At 39.3% G+C, this 16,308-nt stretch overlaps 1 protein-coding gene across 10 annotated transcripts in view; it reads left to right on the top strand.

The window, feature by feature from the left end:
- The window catches only part of MAP4K3 (mitogen-activated protein kinase kinase kinase kinase 3), an 81,222-nt gene that overhangs the window by 39,655 nt on the left and 25,259 nt on the right, over positions 1-16,308 (top strand). For 6 of the 10 annotated variants that reach the window (XM_042455613.1, XM_042455604.1, XM_042455642.1 and 3 more), the window contains 3 exons: positions 640-715; positions 3,320-3,378; positions 6,931-6,993. In XM_042455613.1, coding sequence (XP_042311547.1) covers positions 640-715; positions 3,320-3,378; positions 6,931-6,993 — 198 coding nt within the window. The remainder of the gene's footprint in view (positions 1-639; positions 716-3,319; positions 3,379-6,930; positions 6,994-16,308) is intronic. The other 4 variants (XM_042455636.1, XM_042455622.1, XM_042455661.1 and 1 more) reach the window with 1 other exon arrangement.

Below are 16,308 nucleotides of genomic sequence, written 5' to 3'. Positions count from 1 at the left end.
TACTTTGTTGTTGCCTCAGTGTCCACAGCAGAGCACAGGCCTGTACTTGAATCTTGTGATGTGCTTCTCCTCCATTTAATGAAGCTACACCCCCAACTACCAAAAAAAGTGGGGCACTGTTAACATTACAAAAGAGAGCCAGTATGTTGTGGTGGTTTGCATGCTGGATTGTGACCCTGGAGACCAGAGTTCAAATCCCTGCTCAGCCATGGAAATCCATGGGGTCACCTTGAGCAAGTCACACACTCTTAGCCTCAGAGGAAGGGAAAAGCAGCTCCCTCCAAACAAATGTTGTCAGGCATCCCTGTGATAGGTTCCCCTTAGGGTGGCTATCAATTGAAAATGAATTGAAGGCACATACTGTAACAACAACAGTGAACATAGCAAACAGTGTCCTTAGTTCCAGTACAATTTCTTTTGCAAGTTAAATTAGTGAAGGTGTTCTCCATTAAGTTACAAGTAGCATGTAGTTGTGTCTTGGTTACTCAGTAAAGTAACTAACTTCAATTAACTAGGTTTTTTTTGTCACTAGCTACCTCTGAGCTCTGATAGTTTAATGTGCAAAGTATAAGAGTCTTCATAATATGTATATAGAACATCTTTAATTTTAAATTCTAATTTTGATAATATTTTTTCTAGCCTCTACTTGTACTTCATAGAATTCATTCAACAAGCAGAAACGTGAGAGAAGAAAAAACACGCTCTGAAATAAACTGTAAGTATGTACATGGATTTAAAAAAAATGTGTCTGTACCTTTCATATCAGGTGGTTCATATGTGATCAATGCCATTCCATCCTGGATTAAGCATTTTGGCTGAGTTGCAAAATAACTGTAACAGGAGACTTTACAAGAAAAGCAGGAGCAGGAGTTAGAATTAATGAAATAGAAAAATATGTGTAGTGCTACAACTGGCTTTTTGAAAGACCCACTTAGGCCACTTTTGGAACATAATCTGAAGGATATTCAGTAGGAAATAAATTCTCAAGTGAATTATTCCCTAGTTTTGTGCTGAGCTTTAGAAATCTCTAAGGCTGAGTTCTTCCCGCACCTCTCCACCCCAAATATCCCAGACAAAGAGAGAAAATATTAGCCAGTTCTGCATTGTGTGTTGGAGCAAATGTAGTGGGGCCGGCTGGACAAGCCTTTTCTTCTATATATATATATCTACTGATGGAAGAGGGGAACAGTTTTGTTTTTCACCCAGCCACAGTACCACAGCCAGATTGGTTGGCTGGTTTTATTTCTTTACAGAAGAAGAGTGGCAGAAAGAAAAGTAGGAAATAGATTAACTGTGGCGATGTACAGACCACCCCTTTCCCCGACGGATCGGGGCCTCAGCTGCCATAGTGGCAGCCCTGAGGCCCCGATCCGCTGCTTTTCCAAGCTGCGGGGAAGTGGCAAAAGGCCACTTCCCCACAGCCTGGAAAGGGGTGTCCTTGGGGCTTTATGACCCAAGGATACCCCGACAGTGTCAGGGAAAGGGAGAAAGGGGCCACTCGGCCCCTTTCTCCTTTGTGTTGCTGGCGCAGCCGTGTAAAGCCGTTTCAGAGCTCCTTCACCAAGACGTCACGCCTGCGCCACTCCATTTGGAGGCAGCACGGCTGCGACATTGTAATGGCGGTGCCTATCTAGAAAGGGCGCCACCATTACAACGTACTAGGGTTGCGGGGTGCCTGGAAAGGATGCCCCGAGGCAACCCTAGTACATGTGCAGGCTGGCGCTGGTCTGTACAGCGCCTGTGTTTCATCTAGTGACTTTGGTGATGCTGCATGCATGGTAAAGAAGTGTTAAGCACTACTTGCCTTGAAGGGCAAGCATTTGCCTGTTCTCCTCCTCCACAGCTCAGCTTGTTCCCGGGAAAAAGCTGGTTGGAGGAGGAGGCTTGAGGGCAGCCATTTGCTTGTCCTCCACAGGCGGGCTCTTTCCCAGAAAAAATCAAGGCGGCAGAGGAGCCTTGAAGTTCTTGCGGGCTGTCCATAATCCTTTGGCAGACTGCAAGTGGCACGTAGACCATATATTGTGAAGGTCTATCATAAAGAATTCCTGAAGCAAACTTAGTTTCATGTCATCTTGACCACAGCATTTTTCAGGAGAGTGATATGATTGTGTTGGCACATGGGAAGCTATCTTGTATTTCTCTGTATATTGTTCACTCTTACGTTTAAATTCTGCTGTGGTGAAAGGATGCAATGTTTACTATATATACTCATGTATAAGTCAACCCCATTTAAAACCATGGGCAGGTTTTGGGACCAAAATTCTGGATCCTAATGTGACCTGGGCATAAGTCAAGGGTAGAACCTAGGGGTATATAACAAAAGATGTAAAGGATAAAACAAAGCAAAATGATGCCAAAGAACTTACAAGGTATAACTGTTTGTGTTCACCCTAAAGGCTTGATGGATGAGGAGAAAACTATGGTAAATGGTGGCTGTGCAGTGTGTGGGAAAGTCAATCAGGTGCAGGCAAGGCTAAGAGAATGAGTACTTGTCAAAAAGGATGTAAAGGCAAGATTTAAGGTACAGCATTAACTGTTGTCAAAAAAGTAACCATCCTCTAATCCTAGTAGCGTGGTGAAAGATGAAAACTTAGTCCATTTGGGGGGTTAACTTAAAAGAAGCACATACCTCCTCTACTTTCTCATAATTTCTTTGTGTGGAAGCACCAAAGTTGCCACTGCTACTATTTTCCTGCACAGACATTCAAAAAAGACCAGAAGCAGTGCCATAGTGAAGAAAGTAGAATAGGGTGGTTAGTGTTTCTTTTAGGTTCACCTGGGACAGAGCTTGATTATTATATTTTTAAGAAAATGTAGGGATGTTGAATATACGCTTCTCCAGATGTTTTTTGGACTGCAGCTCCTTTCAGTGCTGGCCAGAATAGCTGGTGGAAGGCCATACATTCACTGTTTGCTGATCTAGCTGGAAGTTAAGTTTAGAGGTTTAATTTTGGAAGAGTATAGTTTCTTGGACCTAAACTGAAATTGTAGTCCTAAATAGAATAGATCCATTGAATCAGTTCCTGAGTAGTATATCAGGACTTAATGGAAATTGCATTCATTCATTGGACCTACTCTAGTTAGGGCTAGCAACTGGATTTAACTCCAATTCCAACTATTGTAGTTTCTCGTTGGCCTGTTTTGTTTTGAATTGGTCTAGCATCTTTTACAGGGCTCTGTTTCTTCTTTTTACTCTCAGTCAATAAAAAAGGGGCAACAACCACATCACTCAATGTTTTTTAAGTTATCTGTATAAAACACTAAACATATTTTACAAGTCTTTCCCTTACCCTTCTTTATCTCTGTTTGTTGTCAATAGTTGGCCAAGTAAAATTTGATCCACCTTTAAGGAAGGAAACAGAGCCTCATCATGAATTTGTAAGTAACAAAGAGATGTATGGTTTTTGTCATGTAGCCATGCCATATAGATGAAAATTGTGATTTGTAGGATAACAAAAGAGGGAGAAGCCTGTGATTCATTCTGTATAGTATACCTTTGTACATAACTTCAAAATTTTAGAGTCACTGTCTGTATAGTAATTTCCCTAGTTTTGAGGAACTTGATGTGAGGCAACATTGCCTTCTAGCCACGAAACACAGCAGACCAAAATTTACACACACATAATCTATGGGAATTCTACTTTGGAGTCTTAACAGGTCACAAATTCTGTGTGAATGTGTAGTGTAATTTTAGGTTTGTGCATGACAGAGGTTGGACTGGATGGACCTTGTGGTCTCTTCCAACTCTGTGACTCTGTGATATATCTGAGGAAAAGATTTCTAATGAGCTTAGTATGTTTCTCCTTCTAGTTTATTGCTTTGTGTTTTGATCACTTTGTAGTTTTTCAGATATCTACTTAGAAAAACTTGGCTCCTACTTAACCATTTTAGTCCTATTTGTATTAAAGATCAGCTCGTCATTTGCATGGAAGGATATGTAGTAGCAGTTGGAAAAAGCAGTTACATGACTACAGCGAATTTAGAGGAGGAAGGATTGAAGAGTCTTACACAATAAGATGGCATAAAACAGGACACAAAGTGTAGAGTGTTCAATAAACAGAAGGTTACAGACCAAACAACATAAGGACAAAAACACTGAATCTGGTAGATAACTTTCGAGTTGCCTGAAGACTAATATAAGCTGTGGAGGCAGGGACTGCAGTGCTGGGAAAGAGGGTAACAGATTATCATTTGAAGGCATGTGATCATTCTGGGTCCTATGAAAATCATCCCAAAGGCACCATAAAGCTATTCCAAGAGATGTAGGTGCCCAAGTTCACTCTCCCTAGTTGAACCCAGATTTTTGCATGAACATCATTTTAATTGACATGTCTATGCTGACACAGTTGGTCTCTGCTATAGCAATGTCCAGTAAATGTAACAACTTATTGAGGTTCTGTGGCTTTCATTTTTACTCTCTGTTCTGCGCCATCCCCCCCCCCCCCATCTCCCTACTTTAGCATGGGGACAATGAAACAACACTCTGTTTCACATTATCTTTCTAGTATTATGTCCTGAAGTCCCCAGTTGATATCATCCAACAAGACAAACCAGGACACAATCTGGACACTGTGTTGTTTTAGAAATTGCCAAGTATTACAGAGGAATTGACCACTTTGCCTCCTGCCCTGTTCTTCCATCCTTTACCATGTTCCTTCACTTGCTTGCTAAAACTGCAGTCAAAATAAAGGTAAAACTACCTTTGTCTAGGCCTTCAGTTTTTGGCATTTTAAGCATCTCTTTGGACACTGTACAGACTGTCTTGTATGTGATCATTCAATAGGAAAACACCATTCTAGATGTCTGTCATGTTTATTTTAGTATAGTTGCATATCTTCCATTGTCTGTCAGGCCTGGTATAATGTGGGGGTTCTATAAAGCTATTTCTTAGTTGACAACCATTTTTAAATACTTGGACAAATAACTGATTTAATTTCTTCATAAAATGTTGTTCTTAAACACATGGATAACCCTTTTCTTGCTCCATGACTATGACTGCCAAGACTGATAACTTGGCAGATGGTTGCAGATTTTAAGATTTGTGCATGTAGAGTATAACTTTTAGTGAGAATTTAGCATCCTTGTCATATTTTCACACTGAATTATAATCAGGATATCCACCCTTCCCCACACATATGTTAAGACAGTCTAAATGTGTGGGATTCTGTTTTTGCATCACATTTCTTTTTCCTAAATAATTAGTCATCCTCTCTTAGGCGGGGTACAAACCGCCGCTTTGCGGCGCTCCCCCGCCGCCGCCATTTGCTCCGTGCGGGAGCCGCAGCAGCCAAACCGCGCGACTCCCGCGCGGAGCAAAAAAGAAGCTCCATTTCGGAGCTTCTTCTTGCGGCGCCTCTATGACGTCGCGAGGCACCTGGCACGGACTCGCGACGTCATAGGCGCCGCGACACGTCTGAACGCTGTGCGTCCAGTACGTAAAGATGGCGGCGCCCATGTAGAAGGGGAGCCGCCATCTTGTACGTATAGGATACGTACTAGGGTTAGGGGGGTGCGGAAGCACCGCCCCTTCCTAACCCTAGTACGTATCCTATACGTACTAAATGGCGGTGTGTATCCCGCCTTAGTCTTTATTTCTAAGACCATTTCCTTGTTTTTCTCTTCGTTTATTTTTCTTAACCTCTTGAACAGTGCTTCTGGTCAAGAGCAGTGTAACATCTCTAAATGTCAAGGTTCATGTTCTAAATTTCACACTGAGTATTGGTGTGTTGGAGTAAGGTTAGGAAGCTGCCTTATACGAAGACAGACTACTGATCTATCTAGCTCAGCAGAATCTACATTATGGGTCAAAAACCTACAAGCCTCATTCCATATGGTCTGCCCAAGTAACAGGATTGGGAAAAAGCCAGGTTTAAATGACAACAACAACCAAAACCCTGTTTTTGTTTTGTTTCATTTTTTGTTTAAACCAGGTTTTTGCATTAATGTGTATGCCTCAGCAATGCAAGACTAAACCAGAAAATTAAGTAGCAAAATGCAGTTGAGATGTTATGGCCACTAGTTTAATTTTTTAAAGTGCTTTTTAAAAGCAAGGTGCTTTGGTTGAACTTAAGTTAATTAAAGGATTTGTTTCTGAATTGTGTTTTTTGCACTATAAAATAAAATGATTAAAAAGAAGCAACTGACACTGGATACTGGTCTAAGAACAAACAATGGCCAATAAACAGTTAAAGTTAAAATATTTAAAATATTTAAATTCAGTTATTGTTGTTCCAGTAAGAGGGTTGGCAAACAATAATCCATTTTAAAAGTCATTTGGTTTAAATCATGGCTAAGCCAACCTGTTACTAATTCAAAAGCAGTTTGGCTTTTGGCATGGAGAGAGGAGTGTGTTGTGTGAGCACCATCATCCCTCTGGTCTTATGGTTCACAGTTTATGGATCCTGACCAAAATATAGTAGAAGAATAATTGGTGTTTTTAGTGTTTGCCCTAATATCCACTTGTCAGTAGTTTGGGAAAAGTGGATCTCATTTAATCTGAAACCTACTTGAAACCATCATGCCTCATAGTAAACATTCATAAAGTTGTAGAATTGGTCTGGTTAATTATTTTAGACACCTGGTCAAATCAGCTATTGACCTTTGAGGATTTACATGTATTTAATAGCTATTTGGAAATGTATATACTAGAAACTGGGGACATAGGAGTGAAAACCATATTTAAGGAAGGAAGATAGATAAATATTGAATAATAAGCATGCACCTTTTACCTGCCTTTATCGTTTTTTTCCTGCAGTCATACTACATGTCTAAAAACTATACTAATCCAGTTGTTATGTTGTATAAGCTTTAAGAAACTTCAATAAGTGTAATTGGCACAGCCAGCTATAATGCAAAATATCCCATTGTACATAGAAGTCTTTCAGTCTAAAAGTAATTAACTTGAGTTTCTGGTCTTTGTCTGACGAACAGCCTGACAGTAACGATTTTTTGGACAGTTCAGAAGAAATATACTACACTGCAAGATCTAATCTGGTATTTTCATCTATTGCTTTTTCTTTGTCTGTCTGTGTATTTGTCTTTTGTTTTTCAAAGTTAAATGTTTTTAACTTTTGTCCTCTGTAGAATAGTCAAAGGTCTACTAAACTCAGCAGATACTTCAATAAAATAACTCGTTTTAACAAAACATTTAATTGTTGAATCTGACATTAATCCTCACATGGATTTTTAAATCTTTCAAATATGATACTGAAACAAATTTATAAGATTATTAATATAGTATTAACTAGGTTAATAATCAGAATAATCAGCAATACATGATCATGTAAATCATTAAAGATAAAAAATGTTATTGGGAAGGAAAGGTTTCAGGGCATGTTGAAGAGCATGGTATGTAAGTATTCCTTCAGTATCATCTAATATTTTAAAAACTAATTGACAAAGTTGAAACTTAAGCTTCAAAGAAAATAATTTTCTCTTTTCAGCCATGTAAATATTCTCCACATTTTATAATTTATAGACATATCATAATTTTCCACATTCTTTGTCAAATACTTACTTGTTGCTTATCTATTCTGAGTAATTCAGTAAAAGAATAGCATTTCAGGGTTAAACATTTCTCAAAAGCTTTTATTGCCTACTGTGAACCCCAGCTTTGCATTTTGATGTAGGTTGTTGGTTTTTCTCTTTCACATACATACTCCTTCCTTAAAGAATCTCCCTGAATTTTGTAGTATCATTAATTCTGATTTGAATTCAGACATTGCTCCTGCTGGCAAGACCATCCCTTACCAACAGAAAAGAGAGATAGATGTTATAAATTCCCTCCTCTTCTATCTGCAAACAAATTCAGCAGTCTATTTCTGAGGGCCTGGGAAGCCCTGCAATAATGAAAATGGGGAACATACCCCAAACCCAGAATACATCTGCAGCATTAAATTTTAGGAGCATTCTTTAAACACCTAGAAGCCCCCCCTCCCCATATTTCTTCATGTTCTATTTTTGGCAAAACACAATAGCAATTGTGATTGCAGAAGACCACATAACAGATTTATACATATTTTACAGTCATTTGCACTGAACAGAACATATGGTGTGTCTTTTTTTTTGTTTTGTTTTGTTTTTTTTTTTTTTTTGTTTTTTTTTGTACAAACATTATTTGAAAGTTCACACAGTAAGCTTGGTGTATTGGTGGGCTAGGCGTCCGTGGATAGGAGTTTTAAAAAGTTATTTCAAACTATTTTTGACAGAGTTCTTAAAATAACAGCTCTGTTCAGTGCATATATCTTTAGAAGTAAGTCCCATTGAATCACATCTCAACAAATGTGCTCAGTCTGATTAAGTTTTTACATTTCTTCTAGCACTTTGTCGCACTCTTTGCCTTGCTGAATTAAAAATATTTGTTTGTCTCAGCCTCTTGTGCAGTTATGATGACAGCAGCCCTCTTGTTTGCACATTTGTTGAAGGTACTACATTCCAGTTGACCTGGTTCTAGGCTTCAGTTGAGTGATAAATTACCTGCGCTGGCTCTGCAATATGTGATTTCCCCAAAATTATCTCATTGTTGTACTGCCAGGCAGAAGGTGTTACTTGGGCCTAGCAAGCCAATCTGGTCTTCGTATAGAATCATAGAATCATAGAGTTGGAAGAGACCACAAGGGCCATCCAGTCCAACCCCCTGCCATGCAGGAAATCCAAATCAAAGCATCCCTGACAGATGGCCATCCAGCCTCTGTTTAAAGACCTCCAAGGAAGGAGACTCTATCACCCTCCGAGGGAGTGCATTCCATTGTCGAACAGCCCTTACTGTCAGGAAGTTCCTCCTAATGTTCAGGTGGAATCTCTTTTCCTGTAGCTTGCATCCATTGTTCCGGGTCCTGTTCTCTGGAGCAGCAGAAAACAAGCTTGCTCCCTCTTCAATATGACATCCCTTCAAATATTTAAACAGGGCGATCATATCACCTCTTAACCTTCTTTTCTCCAGGCTAAACATCCCCAGCTCCCTAAGTCGTTCCTCATAGGGCATGGTTTCCAGACCCTTCACCATTTTTGTCGCCCTCCTTTGGACACGCTCCAGTTTCTCAATGTCCTTTCTGAATTGTGGCGCCCAGAACTGGACACAATATTCCGGGTCTGGCCTGACCAAAGCAGAATAGAGTGGCACTATTACTTCTCTTGATCTAGACACTATACTTCTATTGATGCAGCCTAAAATAGCATTGGCCTTTTTAGCTGCCGCATCACACTGTAGAATTACAAATGATTTTCAATGTGCCATCTGATGTTTGTTATTTCTTAAGGTGTTTTTAAAATAAAGTTGGAGGTCCAGTTTTTTTCCAGAAGTTAGACTGCATTCCCATCAGCCATGCCCAGCAAATTTCAGGGTGAGAATCAGGGGGAGTTGCAGTATGAAAAAACAACAACACACTAGCAACTAAACTGATTTTTTTTGAGAGTGGTTTCTAGCTAGCAGAATGCTGTTCTTTTATTAATGAGTTTTTGTTTGTTTTTTAATTTGTTTTATGTTGAACTTGTTTTATTCATTTTATCATTGTTGGTCACCTTCAGCACCCTTTTTTGATGAAAGATTGGGCATAAAATCCAATAAATAAAGATCTGTATGATAGCATGCTCCCTGTCCTTATTCTAAAAGTGTGCTGATATTGAGTAGAATTGACATTTTTTTCATTGTTTGAAAATTAGACCCATCTTATCTGAAATGTTTAATATCACATTATTTCTAATAATTTGAAGTATTGTGCTAATAGAGGTATGACTCATGTTTTGCAGGTGTTTTTTTTACCCTTGTATCCAGGCAACAATCCTGGTTCTGTACCAGAAGCATGTCTTGTCAAATAAGCTTCCTGCTCATGCTGATTGTTTTGTTAGAAGGTTATATATGAAAGGACTAAGTTAGATTTAATTAGTTTCATAGCTCAGTTCTGGAGGCTGTGGAGCTGACAGGATCATTTGACAACTTCATTCTCAAATCATTTATGCCAAATCCCATGCTAAAAAGCAAATGAAGGACAGTCAGGGCAGTTTTGTTCTGGGGGAAAAAAATCTGCTTTAAGGCTCTTGCAAAAACCTGAGTGTATCATCCAGTGTATCAGAGTGATGTTTGCCATTTAAAAAGGAAAAGAAAAGGTTGCATCTTTTCCCCTTTCATCATCCCCCTAAATAAGGATATATTTCATAACAGTAGTTGGATCACTGCCAAAGGAAGTCACAATATTTTCTACAGTGTTACTGTGTCTGCAGACTAGGATGCTGAATACTTTTGCTAGTTTAATTTTGATGTGCTTCTCTTTTTGGATTTTTAACCATTCTAGCTTACTATATCAGTCTGCATATTTCTATAGTGCTAGTGTTTTGCACAATAGCACAGTGATGTACAGACCTACCTTAGTTAATACAGAGCAAATCAATCCTTAAATCTCTCACTAAAGGTCAAAATGACTAACCTGAAACTGTCATACTTTGGACATACAATCAGACAAAACAACCCATTGGAAAAGATGGTAAAATTTGGTAAAATTGAAGGCCATAGGAAAAGAGAGAGACTACATTAGAGGTGAATTTACTAAAACAAGGAAGCCGTGGTCCTGAGTTTGCCAGACTAAACAGAGCTTTAAAGACTGGGGCACATCGAGGTCTCTCATTCTTAAGGTCATAGTAAATCAAAGTTGATTTGATAGCACATAACAAGTGCTCATGTGTCACTGACTCATTTAATCAGATTTAGCCAAGCCATGCTTTGCGACTGTAATATCGGGATTATATTTACTTACTTTGTATTAAGCTTGTAGTAAGGGTTATATGTGAACAACTTTGAATCCTCTAATGCAGATCAGGTTCTACTGGTATTTTGTAGTAAACCTTTATTTTTGCCTTTAGTGAGAACATAATAATTTAAACAAGAGAATGGATAAGGTTACTCTCTAATGTGATATATGAAACATTCAAAGCTTGCTTCAATACAATGGGTTGGGTCCAGACTTATGCTCAACAGGGTTTTGTTAGCACTGATGAACAGTTTTCTTCAATTCTCTCCACATGTTTCATTGGCATCACCTATGCTGTTCTATAAGGCAGAAGGATCTTCAAAGTCATTGTGGGAGATAGAACAGTGTTGTAGGCAGAAAAGGAGAAAATCACCCTTCCCCTGCTTTGATTGGGAAATGCCCTACAAATTTTACTTCTGCCTTCAAACAGAAGGATCTATTCTATTCAAAGAGGGGGAAGACTGGAATTCCCCCTGCAATCATCATGGAAGAAAACTTGTGAGCCTATTGGTTCACACACCTTGATGTGTGTGGAAAGGAAAAGTAAGTGTTCACATCACTCTCCCATGCTGACACTATGATGTGGAGTGTGGTTCTTTGTGTGTGTAATTTTATAGTCCCTTTCTGTCCTTTTTAAGGAGAAAGGCTTGTACAAAAAGAGCATATCATATGTTACATTGGAGTACAGTTGAGGTCATGCAACCCACCAGCATCCAAGTCTCATTCTGTTAAATATTTGTTCACAGCAAAAACAATGTTTTAAGAGAATTTAAAAATTGTTAATGAATGATACCAGAGGAATTTTTCTGCTATGGTTATGTCCCCTAATCATTAAGTTAGAAAGCTCAGACCATACACTGGTATAGTATATCATTGGATTTCATCCTCTGTCATCAGTTCTGATGACCTGGGCTTGTGAATGCTTTGTTGGTATAACTTTCGTCCTTTTGTGTGGTGTTTACATGAAAATAGCTGGCATAATTAAAATAAGTAATAATAATAATAGGATTTATTTATATGGTGCCCAATCACTGGGAATCTGGGCAGCTTACAACAGAGGGGATAATAGACTGTTCCCTGCCCTCAGGCTTACAATCTAAAAAGACACAACACAAAAGGAGAAGGGAATGGTGGTGGGGAAGAGGATGAGGTCCAGCATTCTTCTCTCCCTCTGAGGCCTGGACCAAGGCAGATGGACTGGAGGGAGGAGTCTCTTCTTCCAGGCTAACCCTGATGGAGATGGGCCTGCCTGGTCAACTCCCTCATAGGGCGGAAGATGACAGTTATGGAGGGAGTTATGGAGTTATGTATATCTGTTTAATTTTTGTTGTTCAAATGCATGTGCTTCAGAAATATAATTTGAGCTTCTTGCCTTAGAAAATCTGTATGCAAACTAAGCTGGTGATGATTGTAGTTTGTTCTTGTTCTACATTTTCAGAAATTTTCCTTTCCTACAGAAATTTATCAAAAAATAAAATAAAATCCCAGAGTTGTGCTGTAAATATATCTGGGGTGAAACACAAGTTATTTTTAAAGCTCATAATAATAGTAGTATAGAAGGAGATATGAAAAATATAATATGAGGCTCAAATTTTACTCTTCTGATGCTAGCACAACAGCAGGGTAGTAAACTGGTTCTAAGCAAAGATTTAAGTCTTTAAATAATACAAACATAAACCACACTGACAGATGTCACTTTTTGTAAAAATATTCTTGAGAGATTTCTAACGTATGGTGACAGGTGAAGGATCTCTTTACATTTTGTAGCGGCTTGCTTATTTTCTCTTATTAACTTTTCTGTCATTGCTGTACACTACGCATTGTCATGGATTTGCACTTCACAAATTGAAAAAGACATTCTGTCTCTGCCCAGCCATAGGATCTTCACTTTCTATCTTTATGCACATTTATTACAATTCTTTTCTCTGGGCAACATCCAGAGAAAAAGTGTTGCTTGAATGGACTAATGTTTTTGCCAAAGAACTTTACTTTTCCCCTCTTCCCCCTGCAGCCCTCCCAACATATTTGGAAGATCCTTCAGCCTTATGAATAACAACAACAACAACAATTTTTATCCCACTTCTCAAAACAGATTACGTGGGGGTGCTGTCAGAGGGGAAAATATCTTCTTTCTTTATGAGTGTTGTCCTGTTGGTAGATGAACATCAGTGGATGTAAACTTCTATAACTATAAGCAAGGATCCTCAGTTCTTTTACTGATACAGACAGCCCTCCATGTTTGCAAATTTGACTTTAGCAGATTTGATTATTTGTGGATTTGATAAAAGGGCTACTTGCAAAATCTTCCAGCGTAACTCTGCCAGAAGTTGACCATAGAGTCATGCTGGAGGACCTGGAGATTCCCAGAGGCATCTGTCTAGGCATTACAAAGTATAAGTGGTTTTCTTTTCTTTGACACAAATTCCTATATAATTTGGCTCCCTGGAAGGGGCAAAAGAAGCCATCTGGTTAAAGCTGTAACTACAAGTCAGGGTCACTTTACTCACCAGCCCTTTTCCTGATAAATTGGAGTGAGGAATCTTTGCTCTTTCGGGTGTTACTGAGCACCAGTGCTTTTCAGCCTCAGTTATTATGGTAAGTGGCGAAGGTCGCTGAGAATAATAGTATAATATATGGAGAGCCACATGGAGGATATGAGGGTTCTCTGGGTCCCACTCCCTCCTGCCTGAGCTGGATGGCACCCCTTGAGACCACCTTTTATCCAAAGAACTTGCTGCAACCACCCAATGATTAACTGCTTCCACCTTAGCTACTCATAGGGATATTTCTGGGGAATTCCACTGGCACTTCTCATGCTGTAACCATAGGGAAGAACTAAGCCAAGCTAAGGCACGTAAAAAGGAATACAAGAGTGGCAGAGTACTTTTTAAAGAAAAAAGGGCTTTATTCTAAGTATGGAAATTCTATAGTGAATGGATAAGGAGAGCAGCACGTATTCGGGCATTTCATTGGTTTAAAAACCTCCAAAGAAGAAGAGTCCACCATTTATGCCACAGGTGAACAGCTCTTGCCATGAAGACATTATTTGTAATGTTTAGATGGAATTTCTTTCTTGTAATTTGAATCTGTTGGTTCAAATTACCTCCTAGTCTTCAGAGCAGCACAAAAAATCCTTGCTCCAATTTCTACATGGTATCACTTCAGATTCCAGTGTTAACCAAAAGTGCCAACAAACATGGAAAACAAAACAGTGACCAACAAATTGGAAAAGACTGATATACATCCCCATCCACAAAGACACAAAAGGCTGCAGCCATAGCATTAATTTCTTATGCAAGCAAAATTATGCTCAAAATTCTGCAGCATAGACTTCAGTCATATATGATGAGAGAAGTGGCAGATGTCCAAGCAGGTTTCAGGAAAGAAGAGGCCCTAAGAACCATATCACAAACATATAATGGAGGAAACCAAAGAATTCCAGAAGAGTCGAAGGCTTTCATGGCCAGCATCCATAGGTTTTTTTGTGGGGTTTTTGGGCTATGTGGCCATGTTCTAGAAGAGTTTCTTCTTGATGTTTCACCAGCATCTGTGGCTGGCATCTACAGAGATGCCAGCCACAGATGCTAGTGAATCGTCAGGAAGAAACTCTTCTAGAACATGGCCACATAGCCCAAAAACCCCACAAAAAACTAATTCCAGAAGAAATTAACATGTGCTTTATAGACTATAGCAAGGCCTTTGGTTGCATAGATCACAAAATGCTGTGGAATGCTCTTAAAGAAATGGGAGAACCAACACATCTGATAATCCTGATGAATCTGTATTTGGGAAAGAAAACAAAAATAATGATCACAGAGGATTTATATAAATTCAATCTACAGTAAATAATGAGGAAATCAAAATAGTTAAAGATTTCCCAAACCTGGGATTAAACATTGATCAGAATGGAGACTGCAGTCAAGAAATCAGATGAAGATTATGAATGGGAAGGACAGCTATGAAAGAACTAGACAAGAGCCTAAAGTGTAAAGATATATAGCTGAACACTAAAGTTAGAATCATGCAAGCCATTGTATGCCCTACTACAGTGCGCCCTTACTTTACACGGAGGATCCAACCTGTTCCAGACTCCCCCGAGTAAAGCAAATACCGCCTATGCTCGTGCATGTAGTGGTGCGGTGGTGAGTGCACCGCCCCATTCGTCCATATCGGACGTGCCACCCCTTCTCCCCGCGCGGCGTTCAGCATATGCGGGTGTGCTGTACCATGTACGGATGTGAGAGCTGGACAGTGAGAAAAACAGAAAGGAAGCAGTTAATTCATTTTAGATGTGGTGCTGGAGAAGAGTGGTACAGATACCATGGACAGCTAAAGACAAACAAAAAGACAAATGGGTCCTTGAACAGATCAAGCCAGAACACTCCCTGGAAGCCAAACTGGCTAAATGGAGGCTGTCATGTTTCAGCCACATCATGAGGAGGCAGGACTCAATATAAAAGACAATGATGCTGAGGAAGGTGGAAGGAAGTAGAAAGAGAGGAAGACCACATGCCAGATGGTTAGACTCATTCAAGAAGACCATGGACCTGCAGAATCTAAACAGAGAGGTAGACGATAAAGGGGCTTGGAGACATCTCATTCACAGGGTCACCAGGAGGTGGGATTGACTAGAAGGCAGCTAGCAACAAACAAAATCCCTTCAGATATTTAAAGATGGATGTCCTGTCACCTATCAGTCTTCTTTTCTCCAAGCTAAATCCACTCCCTAAGACAGGGCTTGGTTTTTAGACTTTTTACCACCTTGGTCACCCTCATCTTGACAAATTCCAAATTGTCAGTTTCTTTGAATTGTAGTGTCTGGCCAAAGCAGAATAGAGTAGTACTATCCTTGATAATGATGTTTTACTGCAGTTGATGCAAGCTAGAGTTGCATTGGTTTATGAGGCCACAAAATCACACTGTTGACTCCTATTGACTAAGACCCCTATAAATGTTTTGACTAGGGCCCTTATAAATATAGGATGAGTAGCACTTGGCTTGGAACCACTTACTGTTTCCAAGCCAAGTGCCACTCATCCTATATTTAAGCATTTGCTTTTCCTGCTTATCTGTAGTCCGTAAGATTTAGTTTAATTAATTTTGGCCCAGTTCTCTAATCAGCAGGTTAGTTTGTATTCTGCTTCTGCCTTCTAGGGTATTAGTTGCCACTGCTAATTTGCTGTCAGCAAATTTGATAAACATGCTCTCTATCCCATCATCCATGCCTTTTATAAAGTTATTGAACAATTCCAGCCCCTGGACAAAACCCTATGGCACCACAGTAGTCTGCTCCCAATAGTCAGGCTGAAGAGGTGCCATTGGTGAGCATTCAGCCTTGTTCATGTCAGTTATATCTTTGGAGAGTTCTAAGCTGTATTATATGTGGTCTATTGTTGACAGGTTATGTCTGGATATTTTACAAGTTGGTTTCAATATGCACAGGAATTATTTTTTTATGTTTTTATTTTATTGTGGTTTTAATGCTGTTGTAATTTTAATTTTGTGATTTTAACCTTGTTGTGATCCCGCTTCGATCCATGGGGAGAGACAGGAAAATAGAAATAAA

This window comes from Sceloporus undulatus, chromosome 1 (genome assembly GCF_019175285.1).
Source record: "Sceloporus undulatus isolate JIND9_A2432 ecotype Alabama chromosome 1, SceUnd_v1.1, whole genome shotgun sequence".
NCBI classification, from domain to species: Eukaryota; Metazoa; Chordata; class Lepidosauria; order Squamata; family Phrynosomatidae; genus Sceloporus; species Sceloporus undulatus.
The sequence above is the reverse complement of the archived record's forward strand: the minus strand, read 5'-3'. Positions and strand labels throughout refer to the sequence as shown.